Source organism: Carettochelys insculpta, chromosome 9 (assembly GCF_033958435.1).
Source record: "Carettochelys insculpta isolate YL-2023 chromosome 9, ASM3395843v1, whole genome shotgun sequence".
Classification (NCBI taxonomy): Eukaryota; Metazoa; Chordata; order Testudines; family Carettochelyidae; genus Carettochelys; species Carettochelys insculpta.
The window spans coordinates 44,857,366-44,884,595 of record NC_134145.1 but is presented as its reverse complement, the minus strand read 5'-3'; the positions used below and the strand labels follow the sequence as shown (position 1 = coordinate 44,884,595).

Below are 27,230 nucleotides of genomic sequence, written 5' to 3'. Positions count from 1 at the left end.
CCTTTTTATCAATGGGGCTGGCTGCTGCAGAGCCCGGCAGCTAGGGCACAGAGCCACCTCCAGCCCTGCGGGCAGAGCCCCGGCAGCCAGAGTGCTGAGCTGCCACCAGCCCCAGGGCAGAACCCTGGCTAGGGCATGGCACCAGCAGCAGAGTAGTTTGGGGCTGCGGGGGGGAGGGGGTGGGCAGGGGACAGTTTGTGGCTGCAGAGGGCTCAAGGCTGGGGGAGGAGCCGATTTGGGGCTGCAGGAAAGTCTTAAGCTGGGAGCAGTTTGGGGCTGTTGGGGGTTTAAGGTTGGAGCATGCGGCTAGGGAGGGCAGTTGGGGCTGCAGGGTGGGGGGGTTAAGGCTGAGGGGTGGGGGCAGACAGATGGTTTGGCACTACGAGAGGTTTAAGCCTAGGGAGGTGGCTTGAGGCTATTTGTGTTTGGCCCCAATGAAAAAAGTTGGACACCTCTGATCTAAGGGAACCTAATTACTATGTATGTATGCAGCCCTCTAATACACCATTAGAAAAATGTTTACTATGGAAAACAGGCTAAGTCCTGGGTAAATTAAGCAAACATAGAAAGGTAATTAAAAAAATCTCCCAGTCTATACACACCAGAAGTTAGATATCTGAGTACAATATTATGTACTATTATGTACTATGTAATATTATGTAGTGTTACGTTTAAAAAACAAAGTTAGAAAGTAGTCCGATGTTAGAAAATGCCAGAATTAAGGCTAACTGTAGAATATGAATTGAGCTGCCGCATGTATATACATTACAACAAGTTCCTAGTTACACAAATTCCATTCGGACCCTTGCTATCAATGTACAGGATGTACAATGCTCAAGGAATGAGTCTGGGTTGTGTATTTAAATAGGCTTCTGTCTGCAGGCCCCTCACCTCTTTTGTTGCAGAAGTTGGAAGAGGTGGAAGAACAATGACAATCTTGCAGTTTAGGGAGCTGAATGTCAAATAGGGGGATTGGATTCTATCCAAGGCTTTGTAACCTTGAAGAACTACTCTGTAAAGCTTGAAAGAGTGTCTCGCTCACCAAAAGAAGTTGGTCCAACAAAAGACAGTACCCCGGGACCAACATGGCTACAACACCACTGCAAACAACAAAGTTCCTGTATGACTGTAAAAAAAAAAAAGTCACATTTATTGACTTTTTCACACAGCCATATTTCTCACATTTCCGGGTACCCAACTTCTGAGGTCTGGTAAGTGTTAAGAACTTCTATCTGCAACTCAGTAAGAGCTGTGCTTTGAACATACAAAATACTATGTAACAGATTTAAAAATATTTTAAAGCTAATGTTAAAATGAACACAATATACACGTTCAGAATAAAATCTCTGTACATCTGTGCTTTAATTATCCACTAAAATGATGTTTATTTTAAAAGTCACCTACCCACATAGCACATAATCAGCACTACCCAAATTTAGGGGGAATAAATTTAACAATAGTTTAGACATTAGCATCTAAGTATTTGGGTACACCATTCAACAAAAGTTACAGAGTTGTTTGTAAAAACTAAATATATCCATGAGTTAAGATTGCCTGTTAATGATTGAGAATTTAGGGTAGATTGTTCATTAGAATACTCAACTGTCTGAAAAAAATCAGGCCATCAGCATATCAAACTGGCCAGAATCAGACTCAGAATTAGTCTCACTGTGCCTCAGCTCCCACTCCTGTAAAATAGAATACTACTATTCTACGTCACCAAGATGCTGTAAAGATAGATTAAAGGTTGTGAGGTACACTGTTTCTATGATGACCACTGCAGAAAAGCCACTGATGACATTAATCACAGAAGTAGCCGTGTTAGTCTGTGTCCTCGAGAACAACAAGTCGTCCTGTGGCACCTTATAAACTAATGGATATTTTGGAGCAGCAGCTTTCGTGGGCAAAGACCCACTTCATCAGATGCATCTTTGCCCACGAAAGCTGCTGCTCCAAAATATCCATTAGTTTATAAGGTGCCACAGGACGACTTGTTGTTCTTGATGAAATTAAGAACTCTGTATTCAGAACAGGATTTCAATAGTGTGCAATAAATAGGCATAAGGCCACACACTGAACAACAAGTAAAAAACAAAATACTGACTAGATGTTCATTCAGTGAGCATTATCTATTCTATGCTCCAACAGACCTGGACCCTGGCAGAAGAAAAAAAATAGTACATCATAACGAGTCTGCACAAAGGGCCCAAATAAAGGTTACAGAGGCAATCTTAATTCTGGCATTTCCTTACTCCAGTGCTTGAGTTTACGTACAAAAACAACTACATTAACTATGATAAAGGTGGAATGTTCTTATTTAACAGCAAACTGAAAACCATAAATTCTATCATGTCATGCCATACTGCAGTGTTCCCTCTAAACCAAACACCTGGGCAGCCACCCAGGATTCAGGTGCCGCCCAGGTGATTAGCAGAGCGCCCAGAGCCACCCACACTTGACATCAGGTTTCTATTGGTGGTACACATCTGCACATGCATTGGTGCACATAAAATTTATTCTGCCTCACATGGAAAAAATTAGAGAGGCTACTGACTCTCCATGATTCTTCTGCAGAATTTGAACCTTTAGATCAACAGAATAGACCTCTCCCACTGGAGCTAAGAAAACTGATAGCAGTAATAGGTTACCATGTTTATGTGGGCCAGGCATTACAGGAAGATGAAGTGCACAGTTTACCAGAGGGTTCACAGCTGTTGACCGCTTTGGAAAGGTGAGACTCAGAAATGCTGGATTCCATTCCAGGTTCTCAGGGGAGTATACTCTAATGGTTACAGACCTCTGCTTCTGTAATGTCTTCCTCTGCCTTCAGACCGCCAGTCTTCTCCCTATCCAAGACTGCCTGCAATTGGTACCTCAGCCCAGACTGGGACCCTCCATACCTCAACACCCAGTTCCCCATTCCTGAATTTTGGAGTCAGGCTGCCTCCTTCACTACCTCACTGCCTGTCTCAACAGCAGGAACACAGAATATAGCAGAACGCCTCCCTGCTCACAGTTTTTGAGATCACCCTCACAAGCATCACCTTGCTGCCAAAGAACAAATTGCAGTGGAAAGTCCTGCTCAGCACGCAGGAAGCTTCATGACAGATAAGTAGTTTTCAAATATGGATCACAGAAAGTCAGGCACTGGGTTGCCTTGCTGTAGGGTGACCAGCAAAGGTGCTAAGGCAGGCTCTCCTGCCTGTACTAGCACCACAGATAGTACTACAACCTGTAAGCTGCTAGCAGCAGATCTGGCTCCGAGACTGGGGGGGGGAGGGGAGGGGCACATGGTCCTGAACACTATCCCCACTCTGAGAACTGGCTCCACACGCTCACCAGACAGCTCCTAGCCAACAGGAGTGTGGGTGGCAGTGCCTACAGCCAAGAGCAGCATAGAGCCACTTGCACACTTCCACCGAGGAGCTGGACCAGCTGGTATCCACTTCCAGGACTCAGCAGAGTCTGTGGAGCCAGGACAGGCAAGAAGCCTACCTGAGCCTGCAGCCCATGCCCCACCCCCGCTCACCCATATCCTCTGGCCCAGCACTGAACCACCACCTCTGTTGTACTCCAAACACCTTTTCCCCATCCCAAAATCCACATTCTAGTCAAAAGGCATACTTGTTAGGTCAAGGACATGAATTTTCAACTGGGTTGCAAATAAAAAAAAAAAAAAAAAAACCCCAAAGAACCCTAAGTTTGAAATGTTGAAAACCCTTGTGCTAGATCACATCCAACGCAAATGTAATCATTTGAGAATTTAGTTGCCAAACTCTGGAGTCTTTAGTGAGCATGTAGAACATGAGGTGTCTTTTTTTCAGCTGCTCATAACTAGACCAAATTAATGCAAACATCATACCCCAGTTATAAATCATGGAGGTGCTACATTTTTTCAATCAAATGGCTGTAAGATATTTTTAAGATGTAGGCAAAGACATCATTTTCCCTCAATTTTTCTTCAAAGAAACAACTGAACTGTTTTACTTGTATTTTCCAGAAAAAAATCCAGCCTGCATCAGACACCAATCAGGAAAATTTGGTTGGTTAAATTTTGGTGAATTGGTAAGAAAGTGAAAAGTATCTGGCTACCTACATGCCTATAATAAAAAGTAGAGAAAGCAGAAAGTAATGACTGAAATACCTTTCACACTATTAAAAGTATGCCTTCCATTCACAATACACGTTTCTGCAATCATCAACTGCAACAACACAATTAGAAGACTCATTTCTAGTGCGAGGAATAAGCAAATTGGTGAGTTGCCATATGTTCCTCTTATACAATACTAAGGGAGAGTCAAGAACAAAACAAAACAACTAAACAAAATTTTTGATCAAAAGAGTGCCCCATTAAAGCAGTATCAGGTGTTCAAAAACCAAAGCACTGTGACAACCATAAGCATGTAAAACAATATTAAGGTGATCCAAGCACTAATTGAATTTCTATTTTACATTAGAAAATATCTGGAGACTATAATTATTATAAGGGAAACCTCCCATCAGTCCAATAAAGAAGAACTAGGTTTGTTCTAGGGGCTCTGTTTAAGAAAAGACAAAATCCTTAAGGCAGGAAAAAATTGCACCTTTTGTGCCAATTTGTCTGCTCTTGATTTGAATGTGTGTGATGGGACACTTAGCACTGAGCACTTTACTTCAATTAGAATTAAATGATGATTCTACACACCAGAGACTGAGCATTATAGGCAGTTAATACCATGAATTTGGTCTTGCATGCTGGGGAAAATCCTTTGAAAAGCACATTGGCTTCACAATTCCATAAAACCATGAAATGTGATTAAATTCTCATTTTCTTAAGTTCCCTCCTTCTTAATTTTCTGTTCCAAAAGTGCCTCCCGTTTTAATTTCCATTCAAATATTACCAGTTTCAGCTGTGTTAATTTCAAGTTTTAAGAGCTCTGTAGTAGAATACTGAGTTTTTGTTGGTTTACCCACTCATAATCTGGAGGAAGGAGTAACACACTACTTTGTCTGCCTCAATATCAGTTCTGAGATGTGAGCTACATATAACAGAAAAGAAATGTTTCAGTTTATGTACATACAATTTCTTATTACGCATACTTCTGTAAACAGCCACTTCCTTGGACATAATTCTCCTTCATGACCTTCAATTTCAACTCCCCATTTTGGTGCGGGAAATAGGATATTCCCTTCCAATCCCCCTTTTTAAAATACACTTCCAGAAACTACAAGTTATGCCAAATGAGAACATTAATTTAACCTTGGGAACCATGTTCTGCCCCATCTTTATATCCCCAAATTACCCAAAGTATTGTTTTGCTATATGTGTTCAGTTTCACACACATTAACAAAAATCTGTATGTTTTCAGTACGTACTTCTTTCCAGCAATGAGCAGAAAGACCAGCTTCCTGTGTTTACTAGCCATTAAGCACCCAAAAAATTTGGCGCACCAAGTGCTATCCTGGGTACATATCTGAGCTCAGTGGAAAAATATGTTGTGTGTTCTACTTCAAAACATATATTCAAGTGATTGTACAATTACCACAGAATGAAGTGTAATAGTTTGCATCTCCCAATCCCGTGTATAATACCCAAATTAATTGCTTAAGTTCTTTATGTTCATACAGTTATTTGGCTTACAACGAACCCTTACTGGGTAAGGGGCCATTGACCCATAGACAAATCAGCCAGGGTCCACACAAGTGAGGAGCATTGCCTGGTCAGCATCCCTGAAAGCACATGGCTCAGCTCCCCTCCCTCACTCCCAGGCACCACATCTCTAGCCAATCAGAGCAGTGGTATGAAGCCTCTGGGCAGCAATGCTGCTGTCACTGCCACTCTCCTCTCCCCTCTTCTCAGCTAGGGGCATGACAATGAGCCACAGCAGCACCCTGCAAAGCCAATTCCTCCACATAGCCCGCCCCCCAGGCAGAACCCATGGACTGGATCCAGTCCCAGCTTGCCTGATCTGGCCTGTGAGATTCAGGAATCCAAACCCCTCACCCCACCCTGGTCTGGACTCTAGGGAGGGGAGCCCCAAGCTTCAAGCACCCCATGGCCTACAGTTACCATTCTGTTTCTTTTTGGCATGCAGGTATCTTCTTCTATTTGCCCAGGCTAAAATACCTGACCCACAAGGGACTATGTTTTGTGCCTAAAACTACTCAACTTCCCTGCTTCCTTTTTCAAACTGTTTTCAGGACTTTTAGCACTATTGCAATTATTTTCCACAAGCAAGTTTTGAGAGAGAAGATAAGCCTATTAAGGAGGCACAGAACACATACTTAGGGCTTGCCTCCATTGAGAACTTACATGTGCATAGTTAAGTCTCGCCAGGTCTGAAAAATCCACACACCAGAGTGAAAGGTAGCTATACTAACACAATCCCCCAGCACAGACAGCCTTAGGTCAACGGACAAAGCTACCAGTCTAAGAGTTTACTTTCAATGATGGAAGAACCCCTCCCATCAGCACAGTGGCACGGCTGTGGCAGTTTAAGTGTAGGCATACCTTCACACTATGTGCTGCTTGTTTGAATAATGGTTTTGATACCTTACTTTTGGTGTGTCCTTTTCAAATGCCCCCTCAAAAAAATGGATTCAATTATAAAAACAATCATTTTAAAACTTAGTTTAGAACAAAATTGTCTTTACATAATAGCTACAGAAACTCTGGCTCTCAATTTTCAACAAACACCACCCACATTACAGAATGCGCAATACTACTGTACAGAGCCATACACAACACAAGATTATACTGGTCAACTAGTTTAAGCAAAATCTAACCAATCTCAATGGAAAGTTAATGATATAACATGTTTCAGTTTTTAAACAGTGTATTCAAGAAAGAATGTCTCAAAAAAATTTAAAAGCAAAAAGTATTTAAGTCTGAATGCTTAAAATTCCAAGAGTATTTTTATTGATCTAAAAGAACAAAAACTTACAATAAAAATACCTTAATATGCCATCAAGCTACAATTTTGATTCTGCAATGCTATTTAAAACATCTTATGGAATTTCTTAATAAAAACATCTCAGATGTGCGACTGGATAATATAAGTGATATCTTCTTTCTTTATGATTTTGTGAGTAATAGGATTTATTAAACTAAAGCAAACAATCAGAATACATATGTAATATCCAGTACACACAATATAAAGAAAATAAATCATAACCTCTGAAAAACAAGAGATGATAAAAAGCACGAGGCCTACAAAAGTTATGGTCTACTCTATCCCTCGATGACCAACTGGGCTCTGTGTCTGGTGATCAGAGGAACTTACTGCACTAAGTTGAAATAAGAATGAAATGCATAATCAAATACAGAAAAAAATTAGATTAATTCTGTGGAATCAAGCCTTCTAATAGTAATAAAGGTAACAATTCACTTACAGAAACAGGGTTTAGGTTTGTTTTTGGGAGGGTAGAGGATAATGGGAGATAAATTACCCATTTTTTGTAACAGCTTGTTTAATAATTCCATAGCTTTCAAAACACCACTTTCATATCAGAAGTGTTTTACACTTGCACAATGTTAATTACTTTATTATACATGGAAGCCTGCAATAGGCTGATTACACAATAAGACCGCAAACAACCACAGGTACTTTTCTGACACCAGAAAAAGTACGTAAGACTGAAACATCACCAATAGTACATAGAAAAATCATCAGCATAAACATCACCAAAATTACATAAAAAAAGACTAAGCAGAAAATTTATTTTTTAAAAAAAGTGGTTTAGAGCAGTGCCACTTTCTTTCTGCAGCTTCAGATGCCACTGGCAATTCTGGGTTTCTGTGGCTCCACAGGCGTTAATCAGGATTCACATATAATAAATAATGTACCACAAAATATACATAAAGTAAGACAATAATTCCAGGTAAAGGTTCTGGCGACATTAACAAACCACTCAAGCTCCATCCTGGTCGTGTATGTCATCACCAGAAACCTTTGTTGGAATTGCAGCCTTAGGCCCCGAGTCCGCAGTGAGAGACAATGTTGTGGATCAGGGCACTTGTATGGAAACCCGCTGAAGTTACTGGTATCTGTTGGATACAGATGTCTATGTTAACAAATCGCAATGCAGCATCAGGGCCTTACTATGTACAATTGGGAGTATATTATTTCTTAATGTACATGGAAACTTTAATTATAAAATAAATGGGAGTTTACTTTTTTTTTTTTTTATTTTTGTGCACCTGAAGTCTAAGACAACATCAGTGAGCACATAATTTACACACTTTCTGGAATGTAAATCTCCTCAAATTCCAACTGTTAAAGATGGGAAATAACCAGGGAAGGACCACAAACCATGCAGGATTGAACCAGAAGAGGACAACAAAATACGCAAAAAGGGGACCTAGTACACGAACAGAAGATAGGATGGAGAAGGGCAAAACACTGATTTGTTTTAAACCATGTATAATAAATAATGTATCCCAAAAGTGTATATAAGTTATGACTGAAGTTTCAAGTTTGGGTTCTAATGACATGAACCAACCACTTCATTTCTTTTCTCAGGGCTCATGTCACTAGAATCTCTTTATGGAATTACAGCCTTGACAAGGAGTTCAGGGAACATTATTGTTTATATTAAAGCTACCATTCCAGCCATTTAGCATGGATCCAAAGATATTTGCCCCACAAATCTGTACTGAGTCACCTGGAAGAAGAGGAGCACATTAAAAGCTACAGCAAGATGCAGGTAGCAAAAATCTCAATTTTGGATCATCCTAGATATAAAAGACAGCAATCTGAAAATGTCTTGGATCCCTTCCTTAAATGTTGAAATATTTGTCGCTATCTGTAAATTGGAAATTGCAGTACACTAATGGTGCCTAAAATTTCCATGCTTCATTACACTTTCCTGAGAGTAAAGCAATTAAAATAAACCTTAATCCTAGAAACAAAGTTAATTTTTTTGCATTTTAAACTGTTGGGCTATTCCCTGACACTCTACATATGTAAGTTTGATTGCTAAACATTGTCATTTGAACAAAAAACTAAATCTATTGATTTTTTTCTGATTAAAACCCATAATAAAGACCTTAAAAAAAAATCACACTAGCAAAAGAAACTAAATATGAAAAGTTGCATTGAAAGGGCATGTTACATTATTCTTAACAGGACCATGTAGAAACATTCCAATGGCAGTGTTATCAAAATAAAACAAAATTACATTTAAAAAGACCCCACAGCCTGGTCACACTTGGGACCTTACCTGTAACTTTGGCTGGTTGGGGTTTTTACTCTTGTACTACATGGCTCATTTACATCAGACATCATATTTGTATACCCTGAGAAATCTGACACTGAAGTCCTTACTCTATGGTCCACTTCTCCATTAGAGTTAGTGATAAAAGTCATTGGCACCCTGCTGCCCGACTTAAATTGAGAACCAAATGCTTGTGCAAAGTTCTCAATCTGGTATGTTGCTCTAGGCTCTATATCCTTCTGGGGTTCTATCTGGCTAGCTAAATCCTGAGGTGGAATCTGAAAGCTTGTTGCAGATTCTAAATTTTTCTGTTCCTTCTGGCTACTCAATTTCTGAGATGTAGACTGGTAGTTTGATGATGTCTCTAAATTTTTCTGTGAATCTATCAGATCATCCAGCTCTTGAGAAGGAGTCAACTGTTGATGTGCCTCCAAAGCTGATAAATAAAAACCTGGTTGAGATCCAAGCAACATTCCAAAAGGAGGCTTTGGCAATGCAGTTGGCAACACTGAGGTAACAGACTGGCTGAAGCCACACTCAAGTGGAGATGTAGTGTATATCTGTTTGTCTTGAAACAAAGTGTGGTTATGGAGAGATGAAGACAAACTAACAAACTGGAAGCTGGGTCCAAAAGCAAAACCAGTGCTATTGGTGGTTCTTTCAAAAGCTTGTTGGAGGTATTTAGAGTATTCTTGCAACATGCTTGCCTTATCATTTGAAGCTGCTTGAGAGTTTGGGCTCAAATTTTCTTCTTGAACCATCTCTGACTGCTCGCCAGAGGTGTGCAAGTCTACCCGTTGTTCGGTTATGCTGAAAGGATCTTCCTTCTGTCCTTCTGACTTGTGAGAGTACTGATCCAAGAGACTCTGCAAAACTTCATCAGGAATTCCAGACTTGTCATGGCAAGATTTTATTTCAGTGTTTAGAGATGTGGAATCAATAAGAGATAATGGGGCTTCATTATCCATAACACTGACACCTGCAGATTGGATGACAGACTGCTGGGAGGTCATATGTCCAACATTTATAGAAAAGGCACTGTTACTGCTGGCAGTTTGTAAATATCTTCTTTTCTTAGAAAACTGCATGGCATCATCATAGTTGCTACTTATTTGACCTGGTTTCCCACCTACATTTTGGAGAAGGCCAACAGCTTCTACACCAGTACTGGTTACTATACCAAGAGAGCCACTCTGTTTCCCAGGCATTGGTTTTTGCCCAATAAGATCTGGTAATGGAGATACAAAATTAAGGTAACTTTTGTCTGTATTTTTTCTATTTGCCTTTTTGAAGACCAACTTTGGCACCTTTTTTTGTAATTCTTCCATGCCAGCACCAATTAACCCACCACTGGAAGACACAACAGGAATTTCTACTGCATAATTCTGCATGGGCATATTACTTGCAACTTGTGAGTCAGTTACTTTATTACTAGACTTATGTCCTTTGTTTTCAGTAGATACAATTTTTGTTTTACTTTTTCTCCTTGAAGAACTTGTATTTCCCTGAGACAACACAGCCAGGCTCCCCATGTTATGATTTGATGACCCAGGTTCTAGTCCAGCACCTGTTTTACCTATGGCTTCACCGCATGTTCGTCTGTGCTTCAACAGTCTATCAGTCCTTGAAAAATACTGCTGACAAGTGTCACATTTGTATGGCTTTTCTCCACTATGCGTTCTCTTGTGTCTCTCCATATGATACTTCTGGATGAATTTCATACTACACTGGTCACATCCAAACGGCTTCTCCCTACTGTGGATCTTCTCATGTCTCTGGAGCAAGTATTTCTGGATGAAACCCATGCTGCACTGGCTGCACTGGAAGGGCCTTTCGCCAGTGTGAATGAGCACATGTCTGCGCAAGTGATAGGAACTCCTGAAGGCAGCACTGCAGTGTTCGCAAACATGAGGTTTCTGACTTGTGGACAGAACGGCAGCTTCGTCTCCCGTCAGTGGGGGTTTGGCTGAGGTGCTCTGCTTGCGCTTGGCTTTGATTCCCTGAGATTCTGGCTTTGGCCTCTTCGCCTTCTTGCCGTGGACATCGTGCTTTGGCTCATCAGAGCCCCCAGGGGCACCCTCGCTCCTACCACTCAGTAACATGTCCCGGTGATGCAGGTGGTGGAGAAGGCTGAGGTCCTGAATCACACTCTGGCTGACTCCATCGCCACTGCCACTGCCCAGAGTTGGGTGCCTCTCCTCCCCTGCCCCTCCGAAGAGCCCCCCATAGTGCTGCTGCTCCTCCTCGCTGGGCTTCTCCTGCTTGATGCTCACCAGGGACTGGAGGAAGCCCCAGGGGCTTCTCTGCGCGGAGGACGAGGAAGGGAAAGCCCCAGCTGGCTCCTTCTTGAAAGTCACGTCCGGAGGCGGGGGCGGCGCGGAAGGCTCGGCCGCCGCAGAGGAGGAGGCGGCGGCGGCGGCGGCGGCAGCTGAGGAAGAGGGGGGCGGTGGCAAGACGCACTGCGCGGGGTGCTGGGCCGCCGGCGGGGGCGCGGCCGCGCGGGTGAAGCTGGTGACCGGCGGGAGGCGGTGGTTGAACATGACCATACTGGGGGGGAAGGTGGGCTCCATGGCCGCCGCCCTCTTGCTGCTGCCGCCGCAGCCGAGGAAGCCGCTACCGAGTTTCATCCCCCAGGAAGCCGGGCCGAGAGGAGGCGCGGCCCAGAGGGGCTGCGGGACCCGCCGCTCGCCCGCAGCCGGACGCCGCTCAGCGCCCGCTCCTCGAGCCGACCCCGCCCGGGCACATCGTCACCGCCCCACCCGCGCCGACGGGCAGCGCCCGGCCCGGGCTGCACTTACGGCTCCCGCCGCCGCCGCCGCCAGTCAAAAATAACGCCGCGTCCCCTCCACAATGGAATTAGCAGCCCCCGAGCGCCGCACTGCACATGCGCGGCGCGCGGCCTGCTGGGAACGGCCTGGCCAGGAGGGCAGCGGTGGGTGAGCAGTGCGCAGGCGTACCAGAGGAGCCCTCGGCCATCTCTGCCCTGCAGCCCCGCCCGCCTGGACTGCGCCTGGGGGGCAGGAGACCGCGCACAGGCACGCGCAGTTCTGCCCCGCCCCGACGGGCTGACGCCCTGCCCCCGCACTTGCTCACGCGCCCGGCCTCGCCTCCAGTTCAGTCGCTAGCAGGAGGTTGGGCCTTGCCTCCGGCGGGTGATTTAGCACAGCCGCGCGGGAAAGCCCTGCGCGGGCACCGGCTCGAGGATCTCTGCGCCCTAAACTGCTGAGTCGGGCGCGGGAGTGCCACCGCGTTGTTCGGCCTGCAAGGGCGGCACGGCTCAGGCGCCTGAAACTAAGCTACTGTAACCTGAATGAAACCATCGTTCCTTTGTGCCTGCTGCCGTCAGGGCTCGGACACCAATAAAAGTATAAGTCTCGCCGGCTGGAACTGCAAAAACAAGGCCTTATAGACGGACAGATATTTTGCAGCCCGTCCTTTCGTGGGCAAAGGCGAAAGCTTACCCTGCAAAATATCTGTTTGCCTATAAGGCGCCCCCGGCTGACTTGTGTTTAAGTGAAAGCGTATGTGCATCTTTGCTCCTGTACAGTGCCTGCAGGCTATAGCTGGTTATGGGGTTTGCAGCTGGGCTCCAATCCCTACTTTGACACACACGCATTTATTAAGCTGCTTCTACACCCATGAATTTTTAAAAGCTTGTGTTAAGATGGTACCAGAGCCACACTGCTTTTTTCTTTCCCCTCCAAAAAAGTGGCAGAACTCAAGCCCCAAACCATCCCCTGCCACCTTGAGACCCAGCTTGCCCACATATGGGGGCTCAAACTGGCCCCTGCAGAGGGCCCAAGCTATCCTCAGCATGTGGGCTGAGTCACCCCCACCGCATGGCCCAATCCACCACATGGCAGCTTAGCCACACCATGCAGGGCCTGAGCCGCCACCCCACTCTCCACCATGGGACCGAAGTTAGCCCCAGGCAGCTTAACTGCTATCCCACATGGTGCCTGAGTTGCCTTTCAGGTGCTCAGTCACCCCACACAGAGCCCAAGCTGCTGCCTCCCCTGCCCTTTCTTACCTCCCCCTAGGTCCCAGCCTGCACCAGCCCTAGCCCAAACATGCACCTGAGTGAGGTCGAGGGTGGCAGTGGCATCCCAGCTGAGCAGCAGGTAGGATGGGTGGCAGGCAAGAACCCACAAATATCACTTCCAAGAGCCACAAGCAGCTCAGAGCCCCGCCACCTTTTGAAAATGGCGGCAACAGGAAAAAAAAGATGAAGGAATGCCATTCTGCAACATTCTGCCGGAAAAAAAGCACTTCAGATACGGATACTGTTTTTAGGTTAGCATCTTACTGTGCTGACTTCATTGCTGTTAATGGAACCACTCCTGAAATATTAATTAAGAGTTAGGCTTTCCAAATCTGGCCTATTGACTGCATATATGCATAATATATGCATAATTGAATGTGGGTGATTCATTTAAAATCTGAGGAGTGCAAACTGGAAAACAATTCACCTTTGCTTCTGAAAATAACAGAGAAAGACAGCTCAATTAAAGCAAACTGCAAGCATGTGAATTGTACATTTCAAGAGCTAATAGTTAATATAGCTGAAGACGGCTATGTCATCCCTCTCAAATCAGTGCAGCCCAACTGCCATGCACTTTAGCACACAGTTATAACATGTATGCATGTGCCTGATTAATGGTGCTTCTTGACACTTATGCAGTTTAAGTAAAATCTCTTCAGTAACACACTTGGCAGAATTTTATTTTGATTTTTTTTTGTAATTTTAACAGATATTGATGTCTGTTTTAAAGATTCTTTTCAGTTATTATCTCCTTAAATGTTCACAGTTACAGGGAATTATGAGGGGCAGTGACCAATATTTAATTACATTAGACCAGAAAGTGACCATATGTCCCGTTTTTACCAGGACAGTCCCTTATTTAAGCTGTCTCACAAGGGTTCCAACTTTTTTTAAGAAAATGGGCAAATTGTCCCTTATTTGTCGGGGAGGTCTTGTTCCCCAGCACCCGGTATCTCAGGGTAACAGCCTCCACCGCAGGCAGCTGCCCAGTTCCCCGATGCCCCGTTCCTTAGGGAGCCAGGGAATTGCTGCCCCATTTCCCAACACACCGTGGCGGCAGCCCCTTCTGCCACCAAGCTACACCACAGGTTGGCTGCCTCATTCACCAGCATCCTGTGCCTTGGGGAGGCAGCTCCTGCTGTGGGGAAGCTCCTCTGTGGGGAAGCCACCCTGTTCCCCAGCAAGGCCAAGAGGTTGCAGAGCCCCTATTTTTGGCAGCCCATCCCCCACCAGGAGCTTGTGGCGCCCCCATCCTCTACTCCCTCTCATTGGAAGGCTGCAGAGCTCCTATCTGAAGTGCTTCACCATGGGGCAGTAGCCCCCATTACCAAGGAGCCCTGAAGTGGGACAGCAGACCCCCACCCCCAGAGGTTGGTGTCCCATATTTGCCATAGGGCAATGTGGTCACTCTATTAGATGTGGATAAAAAAACTAAACCTTCAGAGCTATTAAAACCCAAACTGTCAACATCACATCAGCATATACAGAATAAATATAATTATGTTAGACTTCAGTAAGTTTTCAAGCAGCATTTCTCTTTAATTATCTGTAAATTTCTGTTATCAGTGGTAGAAATATTGCTTAATCAGTTTGTGCGTGTTCAGTGAAATCAACATTAACTGACATTTACTGGTAAAAATATAACTTTTACAAATGTAATTAAAATAGACTAATGCAATTCCATAGGCACACTCACAAACACAACACTTTGATTAAAAAGTAATCTCTCCATGAAAGATTACAGCTAACATTTTTCTTCCTTTTCACTGGTATTCCTAAACTGGATATGCAGCCTTGACTACTGGTAACTTTTGAATAAAATTGTGTTTAATTTCCAACAGTTGATTCCCAAAGCTTTTTATTATTTATTTAAATGGGGTTTTAATATGACATCTCACATTTAATATACACCCTGGTGTATTAATAACTTCTTACTGAACTGATTAAAACTATTTTTTGCCATGAATGCAGCTGTAATGTCCACAAGCTATGATGAAATTAGGATTGTTTTACATTCAATTTGTTAATATTGATATATAAATCACTTTCAACAATCATCAAGTAATGTCCATAGAAAGCCTTGCAGTAGATTTTAACAGTCTTACAAAATATATAAAAGATATAAACATTGAAACTGGAAAATAAGTTTCTAAAGCCTACAGAATTTTAAAGTCAATTATTAAGACTAGTTATTGCTATATTTCATGTAAGTGTAAATACAGTTCCATCTAAACTGTGGGCAAACTAAAACTTAGTTAAATATAAAGACAAACCTGAATTGTGAAAGTTGAAGATTGTCAAGTGTAGCTAAGTACTAAAAGAAAGACTAGGAATTCAAAAACTTAAAGCACAACTAAAATATTAGTCAATGCCTATGAGAAATGAGTCTGTCCCTTTATTCAGGGTGTCTATGTTTAATGGTAAGATAGGATGCATATAAGCTAGTCCAAGCATGAAGGGCAGTAGGACACTCATATGGAAAGCCAACTTTGTCCCTCAGTTATCAAGATAAGAAACCTGTCATTTCTCTCATTCACTCTGTCAGCCTTGAGATACTCCAAGCAGACTTACCTCTGTGTTGTACACCCCATATATCAGGAAGATGGAGAGACCCTGTAAAATAAAATGGAGGGAAAAAGCTGTTAACTCTAATCATTTCAGCAGTAGAAATACCTGAAATAAACTTTCCTGGGAACAGACAAAAGAAGACACACTTCATCAAGGTCAATTTATTTTTCTATTTCTCAACATTATAAGCTGTTCCTTGAGCATTTATTTGATAACGTGGGAGTGCATTGCCAACAGTATTTGTGCTATTCAATTGTTTGGCAATAAAATATTCAGGACCAAAGAATTTAAAATCTTAATTAGAAAAATTTATGTCACACCTGAATGGTATCTTGAGCATGAAATAAAAAACAATCAAAATGCTATTAGAACAGACTAAGAAGAAGAGCAGATACTATATATTTCTACACATCTTTTAAAGTGCAAATCAGTAAAAACTTTATTACAGTTTATTGCCATGTTCCATAATAAAAATATATTATGCATGCATACATTTGTTTGATATATATATGCACACACAAACACAAATATTCACCTTTTTATACAATAATTAAAATAGAAAATGACAGCTGTAGTACTATAAAGAAAAATATGAAAACAAAAAATGATTTGCTAAATTGTTCAATATTTGATTAATCAGACATCTCTGGACAGAAGGGAGTAATGAACTCTAAAAGCAGACTTAGAAAATATTACAGAACTGTAGATATTAATCATGATTTATCAAAGCCAATGTATTTTGTAAACTTCTTCAAATCTGACTAGCACCAATGAATAAGCAAAAAAGACATTACAGACTTCAGTGGGCTCTCTGTGGTCTTTTCACAGAGATCTATTTGCAAGATCAGAGGCTGTTAACTTACTGTTAACTCTTCCAATGACCAGCTTTACAGAAGATACTTCAAAATACAAAAAAAATATCAATTAGGAGCATAGCAGATTAGAAAAAGTTCTTTCTTAAGGAAACTTTTCAGCAACCTGAGTTCAACACCTCAGGGATATTTACCATGAAGAAATAAAAAAGGAGTCTCATATTTGCACAACAGAAGTTTGAATTCATATGTGGGCCTACCCTATGTTATAATAAAATCTTTTTTTTTGTTTTGTTTCGTGTTCTAGTGGCATATAATAGCTGCCAGTAACACTGTGAAAATTAGACTTTCTGAAGCCTAATAGAAGACAACAAAAGAAGTTATAAATTTTAAGTTCTGTACACAAAATATTTAAACACAGATATGGTATTTATGCAGTTATTACATCCTCATCATTACTGAATCATAAAATAATGAACCATAAAGGGCTGTTATGCAGATTTTTATTTCCTCAGGTTACACAGCATGAGCTGGGAACATCAGATTGCTCAGTTCATTCATAATCAATATATTATACCAGCACACCTTCCATAAGTGTTTCTAATAACGATGCAAGATGTCTCTTTTGATGCAAAGGACAGACACCTGGTTCTGGCTATGTTGTACACTCAGTACTGAGCTTTCTGCAGTTTTATATTGTGCTTATAGTTTACAAAATAAGTACCAGATTCTGAAAACATGGCAATTGATGTAAATAAACTTACTTACATGCATTAAATGTCTGCAAAACTGAGTTCCAATTTTGCTTACAAATGAGGGTGTATATAAAATTCTTTATGTGGAATGCAGCATAAATACCAAGAAAATTAATTTTTAGTAAACTGTGATGTCTCTCACAGAAGAATTTAAAATTCACTTTACTTAAACTAAAGGAGTAGATTAGCTTGAATTACACTTTCATCAACTGAAATAAGAGTCAAACGTGAAAGAAATATACTATTAGAAAGAAATATAATGATGGTTATATGATAGGTAGTTACAAGTAATAAATAATATTTAAATTGAATGTTCAATAGTTAATCAAATTCAGTTAATCTTAGAACTGGAAGGGACTGCTAGAGGTCATCAAGTCCTATGTCCTACACTTACTGCAGGACCAAACACCATCTATATCCTCTCTTATAGGTGTTTGTCTAACCTGCTCTTAAAAATCTCCAATTATGGAGAGTCCAACAACTTCCCTATTCCAGTGCTTAACTACCCTGCCAATTAGGACATTTTTCTTAATGTGCAACTTAAACCACCCTTGCTGCAATGTAAACCCATTGCTTCTTGTCTTATCAGAAGTCAAGGAGAACATTTTTTCTCCCTCTTCTTTGTAAGAACCTTTTAGATACCTGAAAATTGTTTTCATGTCTCCTCTCAGTCTTCCTTTTTCCAGACTAAACAAACCTAATTCTTCCAATCTTCCCTCAGAGATCATGTGTTCTAGACCTGTAATAGTTTTTGTTGCTTTTCTCTGGACTTGGCCCACTTTGTTTAACATAATGCACAGTAATCCAAGCAGTATCACAGTTATCTGAAGGGTAGCTATGTTACTCTGTATCCGCAAAAACAGTGAGAAGTCCAGTGGCACCTTATAGACTAGTCTGACAAAGCAGGTCTTTGCCCACAAAAGCTTATGTTTAGTCTATGAGATGCCACAGGACTTCTCGTAGTATCACAACTGATAAAAAGCTGAAATACTATTTAACTGTTTTCTAGTATTCTGCACATGCAACATGCAAAGTCACCCAGCCATTTTACGACCTACTCCAAATGGATGGCGGTCGATTTCAGACTTAAGAGGAATAAATTCACAGATGCAGAAAATCAGTGCATTATGAATGTAGAAACCAAGCATTGGAAGAATGTGCTCAAGCGTCCAATCTCAATTACCCTCCTCCTTGCAAAGAATAATTTGGCTTCCTAGGGCTCATCAGGTAAGTTGCTCACTGAATGCAACGGTAGTTTTCTTGGTTTGGTAGACCTCCTTGGGAAATACGACAATGTCATGTGTGAGCACCTATACTGAGTAGTTCGTAAAGAAGCTATGGACCATTGCTGCAGCAAAACAATTCAAAACGAATTGATTGACCTTACAGCAAAGAAGGTGCTTCATAACATATTATGTGGCTTGGCAAAGTGAAGTACTGCATTGTAATAATGGACTGCACTCCTGAGATTAGTCACATTGAAAAGATGTCATTTACAGTAAGATTTTTTTTTTTAACAACAAAGATGACTATATCCAAGTAAAGCAATACTATCTCTTTCTGGTGTGTGAATGACTCTACTGGAAAAGGCCTTACAGAACTGTTGATGAACATTTTGAAAGAGTTCAAAAAAAGCTTGAGGAATGCTGTGGTCAAGGTTATAACAACAGCATGAACACTGAAACAGAGTCATCAAGATAAGGATCACTGTGCTGAATCCAGGAACTTTTGCTATGCTTTGTGGCCACTGTTCTCTCAATCTAGTTGTGTCAGATCCAGTGTCATATTCTTTAAATTCAGTTTCTCTCTTCAGAGTACTGCAAAGGATGCAAGTCCTGGTGTCAGCATCAACACTCAGATGGAAATTCCTCCCAGACAGCATTACAAATCTGACTGTGAAGCCACTAATGACACTCAATGGGAGAGCCATATTGACATCATATGGTCAGTGAGGTACCAAATGACTGAAGTTTATCACATGCCAATGGAACTGGGACAGTCAAGTAAAACTGAGACTGGAATCAGGCATGAGGTGCAAAACCTGACAAGCCAGATCACTGACTTCACATTTCTGGTCTCAGTGATGGTTTGACATAATATTCTGTTCCAAGTGAATGTTCTAAGCAAGGCATTACATACTCAGTCAATGGACATCATGACCACTACTCTTCAGTGAAAGGCTGTCTTGATTATCTTGTGGCCTACAAAGAAAATGAAATTTTTAAGATGTCATTGCTGCTGCCAAAGAAATTGTGGAAAAATTAGGAGTTGAGCTGGTTTTTAAGGGAACTCACTTATCAGAAGCAGCAGCAGTTTGGTTCCAAGGTAAAGGGAAGCTGAGAAGAAAAACTCAAGAGGGACTTTTTTGCTTACACACTGCCACTGCTCAAGCGTCCATTGAAGAAAAGTTTGGACAAATGAAAGATAATGAAAAGACTTGGTAGGCATGTGTAGGGGGACTCCTGGGGAATGTTCAGACATCAATGATAAAGTCTTTATGTTGAATTAGACAATATCCCTCACATTTTGCAACACAAACAGCAAGCAGGCCTGTAGCATCTTAGAGACTAACATATTTATTAGGTCATGAGTTTTCATGTGTAAGAACTTCTTCAGATGAAAAATGGAGTAGAAAAATAGAATCCAGCACTAGTAGGTTCAGTTCATGAAGCAAATTAAATAGGATGTGCTCCATTCCTGAGAATATCAAAAGTTGCAACACAGGAAGCATTCTCCACCCCAAGTTCTCCAGTTCATTCATGATACAGAGTTTAAGGACATTATTGGAAGGCCTATACTATTTAATACTATACTGTTTAATCAAACACATTACAACTTTTCAGTAATTTTCCTCTATTTCTATTCTATTTCTTCTTTTGTGCCAGTTCTACAACACTTCCTAACGTGAACAATCTCACTGAAGAGAGATCAAAGGAATGGCCAATGCAATCATCAGACAATAAAACAGCAAACAACTTCAGTCTTTTATTGGCAATTATCAGCTGAAGATATATTTTAATGAGCCTGAGCTCTGAAGAGCTACGCTCCACACTCGCTGCTGTGACCAGTAATGTGAGCAGAATCTCCATACAAGATTGTGCACAATTTTTCATAACAAATGCAAAGTCAGAGTTACAAACCCCAATATTACACTTCTATATAAACATTTCATTTTTGCCAAGGAATAATTCCAGCAGCACACAAAAGGTCTGTAGTGCTATCAAAGTTTTCTCTAAGGGTAAAATATACATTATATTGTTCTTAACTAGATTTGATATATGTAGTCTAGTCTTAAAATGAAATTCCAGTCTGAAAATAGTTTCCTGGAGTCCCATGTTTCTGTTCTCAAAATCTCTTCTACACAAGTGTATTCACTTTACAAATGAAGTTCTTATAAGTACCAGCACAGCTGGAAAAACGGGGCGGTTGGCGAGGTGGAAGAGACCTAAAACTCTCCAGATCCACCGTGGTTTTTATGTAAAATCTGTCAGCTAAGTTTCAGGCATATCCCAGAGAATCAACTAACTAAATCCTGAAAATTCTTATGTTGGTTCCAGGCAAGAAAATGGACAGAAATCTGCTACATTTGGATGCTGGAGAAAGGACACCAAAAGCTGTCTGGAGATTTTAAAAAAAGAACATGTTGGAGCCCAAATTACTCTTTTTATCTAATATACATTTGAGAGTTTGTCTGAGTCTGTGTGTCCGTCTGTCTGTCTGTTCAAGAACTCCTCCTAAACCCGTGGTGTCCTGCATGCTAGCCGCTAGACTCATGTGACTATTTGGCAAGTCAAATGTAGCTAATTGTCTTGAACAATAAATATATTTTCAGAATAAGGTGACTAGTTTACTGTAGCAGTAGCATATAACAGTAGCCACCATAGTGGCTACTGCTCCAGAATGGTTGAACCCCACATTCCAAACAGTAAGATCTAGGACAACTATTTTTCGTATGCAGCTTCCTAATATTGTAACTTAAAGCAAGGTAAGGGCTTGATTGTACCAGGAGAATGGGATGTGCCTGGAATGCAACTGTTTTTCATAAAATGGAGAGGGAGGGCTCTGCTATCAGGGACAGTTATACTGGATAATGACCACAAGGGGAAGAAAGAAGCCAGAGATGGCAACCAGGATAGCTATAACTCCATTGGTGCAGCAGTGGGAAGGGGTAAGAAAGAGATAGCTATCTACTATTTATTTCAGGGAGTTTGTCTGAGTGTCTGGCTGTTCCCCAGCCGAGAGACATACACCACTCCCCCAGCTGTGCTGCTGTAGCCATCATAGACAAGCGCCTCTCACCTGTCCCCAAGACGATGTGGTGAGAGAGGGCTGGGGATGTCCTCTCTTCCCGGTGCAGCCCTCATACTGAACCTCACCCCTATCCCACCCCCGAGCAAAGATTTAAATGAAGAAAAATAAAAATCAGTTGACTTAAGGAACTGAGAAATGCCAAGTAAATCCTCTAGTTGTTACATAAGAGATAAATAATGTAGCATTTCATGCAAAATGAAGAGAGATGGAGCTCAGTGGGTTTCATGTTCTGCCTATTTCTCCACTGGAATCCTTTTCTCTCTCTCTCTCTCTCTCTTCTCCCCCTTGAGCCCTTACCAACACCACAACTGAGCATCCCCATCCTCAAACAACCGTCATGGAGCAATGTTTCCAACTTTCTGTCCCATCCCCTTTAAGGACACCACCTGCTATAGTCTGCTCACTGTTAGCAAGAGGGGAAAATAATTACTCCATGAGTTCTTGTAATGGGACAACATTAAGAGCACTCCCATACTAATGAGTAAAAGGGGGAGTTCAGAAGACAGAAAGAGAAAGGAAGAAACAAGGGAAAGAATATGGGCAGACACCAAGTGGGGAAGGAAGAAGACAGAAATGAAGTATGGGGAGGCATCAGTCTACTCAGATGGGCACAGTATAAAAAGGATAGATCACAACTGGATTAGCACCTCAGAAATATTGTTCTTCTTATACTTAGCTGTCAATATGAATATTAAAACATAAGAAGATAAGAACGGCCATACTGGGTCAGACCAAAGGTCCATCCAGCCCAGTATGCTGTCTGCCAACAGTGGCCAGTGCCAGGTGCCCCAGAGGAGGTGAACTGAAGACAACGATCAAGCAATTTACCTCCTGCCATCTGTCTCCAGCCTTTGACTAAAGGCTAGGGGCACGATACTTTACCCTTGGCTAATAGCCATTTATGGACCTAACCTCCAAAAATTATCAAGCTCTTTTTTAAACTCTGTTAGAGTGCTGGCCTTCACAGCCTCCTCCGGCAAGGAGTTCCACAGGCTGACTGTGCGCTGTGTGAAGAAAAATTTTCTTTTATTAGTTTTGAACCTACTACCCACTAATTTCATTTGGTGTCCTCTAGTTCTTATATTATGGGAACAAGTAAATAACTTCTCAATATTCACTTTCTCCACACCACTCATGATTTTATATTCCTCGATCATATCGCCCCTCAATCTCCTCTTTTCTAGACTGAAAAGTCCCAGTCTCTCTAGCCTCTCCTCATATGGGACCCTTTCCAAACCCTTAATCATTTTAGTTGCCCTTTTCTGAACTTTTTCTAATGCCAGTATATCTTTTTTGAGGTGAGGAGACCACATCTGCACACAGTACTCAAGATGTGGGCGTACCATAGTTTTATATAGGGGAAGTATGATGTTCGTCGTCTTTTTCTCTATCCCTTTTTTAATAATTCCTAACATCCTATTTGCTTTACTGACTGCCGCTGCACACTGTGTGGATGTTTTCAGAGAACTATCCACTACAATTCCAAGATCCCTTTCCTGATCTGTTGTATCTAAATTTGCCCCCATCACATTGTATGTATAATTGGGGTTATTTTTGCCAATGTGCATTACCTTACACTTACCCCCATTAAATTTCATTTGCCATTTTGCTGCCCAGTCACTCAGTTTGCTGAGATCTTTTTGAAGTTCTTCACAATCTACTTTGGTTTTGACTATCCTGAACAGCTTGGTATCATCTGCAACCTTTGCCACCTCACTGCTTACCCCTTTCTCTAGAGGCTAAACATGAAAAGGCTAAAAGGCTAAACGTGAAAAGAAAATGATTCTACCCTGTCTATGAAGAAGCTATCAACAGAAAAATTGAACATGTAAGGCATCAATTGACTTCATGTGATATTAAACCCATAGCTTACTGTAGTGGTTTTCATTGCATCTCAGCCACTGTTAGCCTAACTAAACAAACAAAACAAACAAAAAAGCATATTGAATGGACAATGCCAGCTTGAAAAAAACCACAAATTTCTGTCTAAAAGCCAATGGAGCTCCACACTTGCGCAGAACTCAACCCTTGTGGTATGACTTTCAGGACTGTGACTTAGATGACTATTCAAGGAAACACTTTGACTACACCTAAAATGCTATCAAATGTACAAAGTAAAACTATAAAAAGACAAGTATTGTTTCCCACTAGTTTTTCAGTTATCATTCAATTTATCATTTGTAACTGTATTTTAAGGAGTCTCTAGCCCTTTTCCCACTGAGCACAGGAGTCTATTTATGTGGATCAGGTACAGGATCCAAACATTAGCAATTCTGGTTCTTACAAACATCAAGGAAGCAGAAGAACTCTGATGCATTTTTTTTAAGCTTGGGGATTTTAAGGATTTTTTTTTTCGGGACTAGTATTTAAAACAATCTATCTAAAACTGGATTGTTAAAAACTAGCACTTTTAAAAAAAAATACCAAGCTGACAGTATCCTTTTAAGACCAAGTTTGATTTAATCAAGAAAGGGTCCAAGTATACCAGAGAACTTCTGAAGAAAGACAGATTAGAAAAATACATATTTAAAACAGTACACAAATAGTGTTCACATCTTTTCTATTACTATTTTCTCTAATCTTTTGCCTACAAACTATTTTTTTAAGAGTGGAGGGGCACACTGCATTCCATTTTAATTTAAAGAGGTATACTCTAATAGCAACTAGCCATACCCGGGAATGTACATGTAGACTTACTGGTAAACCGTTTGAGTGAGTGAAGCTACTTGGTCTTCAGATTTTTTTTTTTGACAGTGTAGTCAGGACACATGCCAACAGCCTGTGTGTGGCTTATTGCTACCATATATTCATCCACTTTGCAGTCTGGTGGTGGTGATTTGTTATTCTGCTACAACTGGAAAGTATTATAAAGCTAATGAAAAAAGTTAAAATTTAAAAAGCTGATTCTCTGAGAGAAATAATACTTAGCCTTTTCGAGTGCTAATAAAGGCACAATCCTTTTCTCATGCAACGTTTACACAGCAAGAACAACATTTTCAAAGGGTCTACACAAAGATAGAAGAGGTATCTGAGCCTTTAGCAATCATTTTTGGAAAATCATGGGAGACAGGAGATATTCCAGAAGACTGGAAAAGGGCAAATATAGTACCCATTTATAAAAAGGGGAACAAGAATAACCCGGGAAACTACAGGCCAGTCAGCTTAACTTCTGTGCCAGGAAAGATAATGGAGCAGGTAATTAAAGAAATCATCTGCAAGCATTTGGAAGGTGGTAAGGTGATAGGGAACAGCCAGCATGGTTTTGTTTAAAACAGATCATGTCAAACCAATCTAATAGCTTTCTTTGATAGAATAATGAGCCTTGTGGAAAAGGGAGAAGCGGTGGATGTGGTATACCTACACTTCAGTAAAGCATTTGACACGGTCTCACGTAATATACTTATAAATAAACTACACAAATACAACTTAGATGGGGCTACTATAAGGTGGGTGAACAACTGGCTGGATAACCGTACCCAGAGAGTAGTTATTAATGGTTTTCAATCCTGCTGGAAAAGTATAACTAGTGGGGTTCCACAGGGGTCTGTCTTAGGACCAGTTCTGTTCATTAACAATTTAGATATTGACATAGAAAGTACACTTATTAAGTTTGCAGATGATACCAAGCTGGGAGGGGTTGCAACTGCTTTGGAGGATAGGGTCATAATTCAAAGGGATCTGGATCAACTGGAGAAATGGGCTGAGGTAAACAGGATGAAGTTTAATAAGGACAAATGCAAAGTGCTCCACTTAGGAAGGAACAATCAGTGTCACGCATACAGAATGGGAAAGGACTGCCTAGGAATGAGTACAGCAGAAAGGGATCTAGGGGTTATAGTGGACCACAAGCTAAACATGAGTCAACAGTGTGATGCTGTTGCAAAAAAAGCAAACATGATTCTAGGATGCATTAACAGGTGTGTGTTGTGAACAAAACACGAGAAGTCATTCTCCTGCTCTACCCTGCGCTGGTTAGGCCTCAGCTGGAGCATTGTGTCCAGTTTTGGGCACCACAGTTCAGGAAGGATGTGGAGAAATTGGAAAGGGTCCAGAGGAGAGCAACGAGAATGATCAAAGGTCTAGAGAACATGACTTATGAAGAAAGGCTGAAAGAATTGGGCTTGTTTAGTTTGGAAAAGAGAAGATTGAGGGGGGACATGATAGCAGTTTTCAGGTATCTAAAAGGGTGTCATAAGGCAGAGGGAGGGAACTTGTTCTTCCTTGCCTCTGAGGATAGAACAAGAGGCAATGGACTGAAATTGCAGCAGGGGAGGTTCAGGTTGGACATCAGCAAAAAGTTTGTAACTGTCAGGGTCATCAAACACTGGAACGAATTGCCAAGGGAGGTGGTAGAATCTCCATCACTGGAGATATTTAAGAAGAGGTTAGATAGATGGCTTTCAGGGATGGTCTAGAAAGTGCTTGATCCTGCCATGAGGGCAGGGGGCTGGACTCAATGGCCTCTCGAGGTCCCTTCCAGTCCTAGTCTTCTATGATTCTATGAAAGCAGCTTCTAATTTTAGCTCTCTGCTCAAATACAAAATTGTGAACCATCATTTCTCCCTGAATTTGAATTTAGACACTTAAGTGCCTGACCTCTGGGTTCATGTGGCATTTTGTTATTAGATATCCAAATTACACAGTTTGCAGACGGATTGTATTCTATACCCATTGGAATCATTTATTATGGACACAAAACTAAGATTTGGCCCTGGAAACATATCTTGAAATAAAAAAATGATTCTGAAAATTTTGTATAAAATAGTTACCTCTATTTCAAAAAAGGTTTATATAACTCTTGCTGTCACAAGAAATATGCTGAGGTATAAACATACATGAAATATCAGGGATGTGTGATGTGTACTTGTAGTTACATTCACCCTTTTTGAGGTAGAAGCCCAGTGTCGTGTTGAAAGAAAGTGGGCTGAGAGTGAGGTAGCATCATTATTGAGCTATTTAGGTAAAATTGTCAGGATACTGTAAACAGTGCTCCTTATAGCAGTCTTTACCTGAGTCCTCCAAATATTCTTGAGAATATATCTCCCAATATTATGGTAATGGACTCATGACATTTCTTTTATGTGTCCACAATATCCAATAATAATTGTATTCATGACATGAAATGTCCACAGCATTTTATTCAGCTGATGGACTAAGAACAAGAACTCTGACTTGTATGATTACCTAGTTAATAATTTGATGGTTAACTCATTATGGAATATGTTGTATAGAAGAGCTCCATCTGTTCTGAAATTTTAGAGGTCCTGTGGAGTTCTTTGTGATTTGTTTATGATGCTGTGATGATTGACTCTGTCAGTAACTAATAAATGGTAAATAAAAAAGTAACCTGTGATATTAAAGTACTACATTAGCTACATTGTGATTAAATTACAGTAACACCACCAGCTATAAACCTTTATAGAATCTTCTCAACCATGCAGTAATTCTCCTAACTATACTATTATGTAGAGCACAAATATTTCTTTGTAAGTCCAAAGCAATACATCAGGGAAGCATTTACTGCTAAAGCTAGATTGAGAGTAAATG

General features: G+C 41.1%; 1 protein-coding gene across 2 annotated transcripts; it reads right to left on the bottom strand.

Annotated features, from left to right (window-relative positions):
* Positions 1 to 6,844: 6,844 nt before the first annotated feature.
* On the bottom strand, positions 6,845 to 12,065 carry ZNF281 (zinc finger protein 281). 2 transcript variants are annotated; one of them, XM_075003279.1, is made up of 2 exons: positions 9,903 to 12,065; positions 6,845 to 8,026 (listed from the first exon to the last, which is right to left on the bottom strand). In XM_075003279.1, exons 1-2 carry the CDS (start codon positions 11,820 to 11,822, stop codon positions 7,949 to 7,951), a joined length of 1,998 nt encoding a protein of 665 aa, XP_074859380.1. In that variant the 5' UTR covers positions 11,823 to 12,065; the 3' UTR covers positions 6,845 to 7,948. The 2 variants fall into 2 exon arrangements, with proteins under 2 accessions (XP_074859380.1, XP_074859379.1); XM_075003278.1 differs by having other exon boundaries at positions 6,845 to 12,065.
* Between the last annotated feature and the right edge of the window lie 15,165 nt (positions 12,066 to 27,230).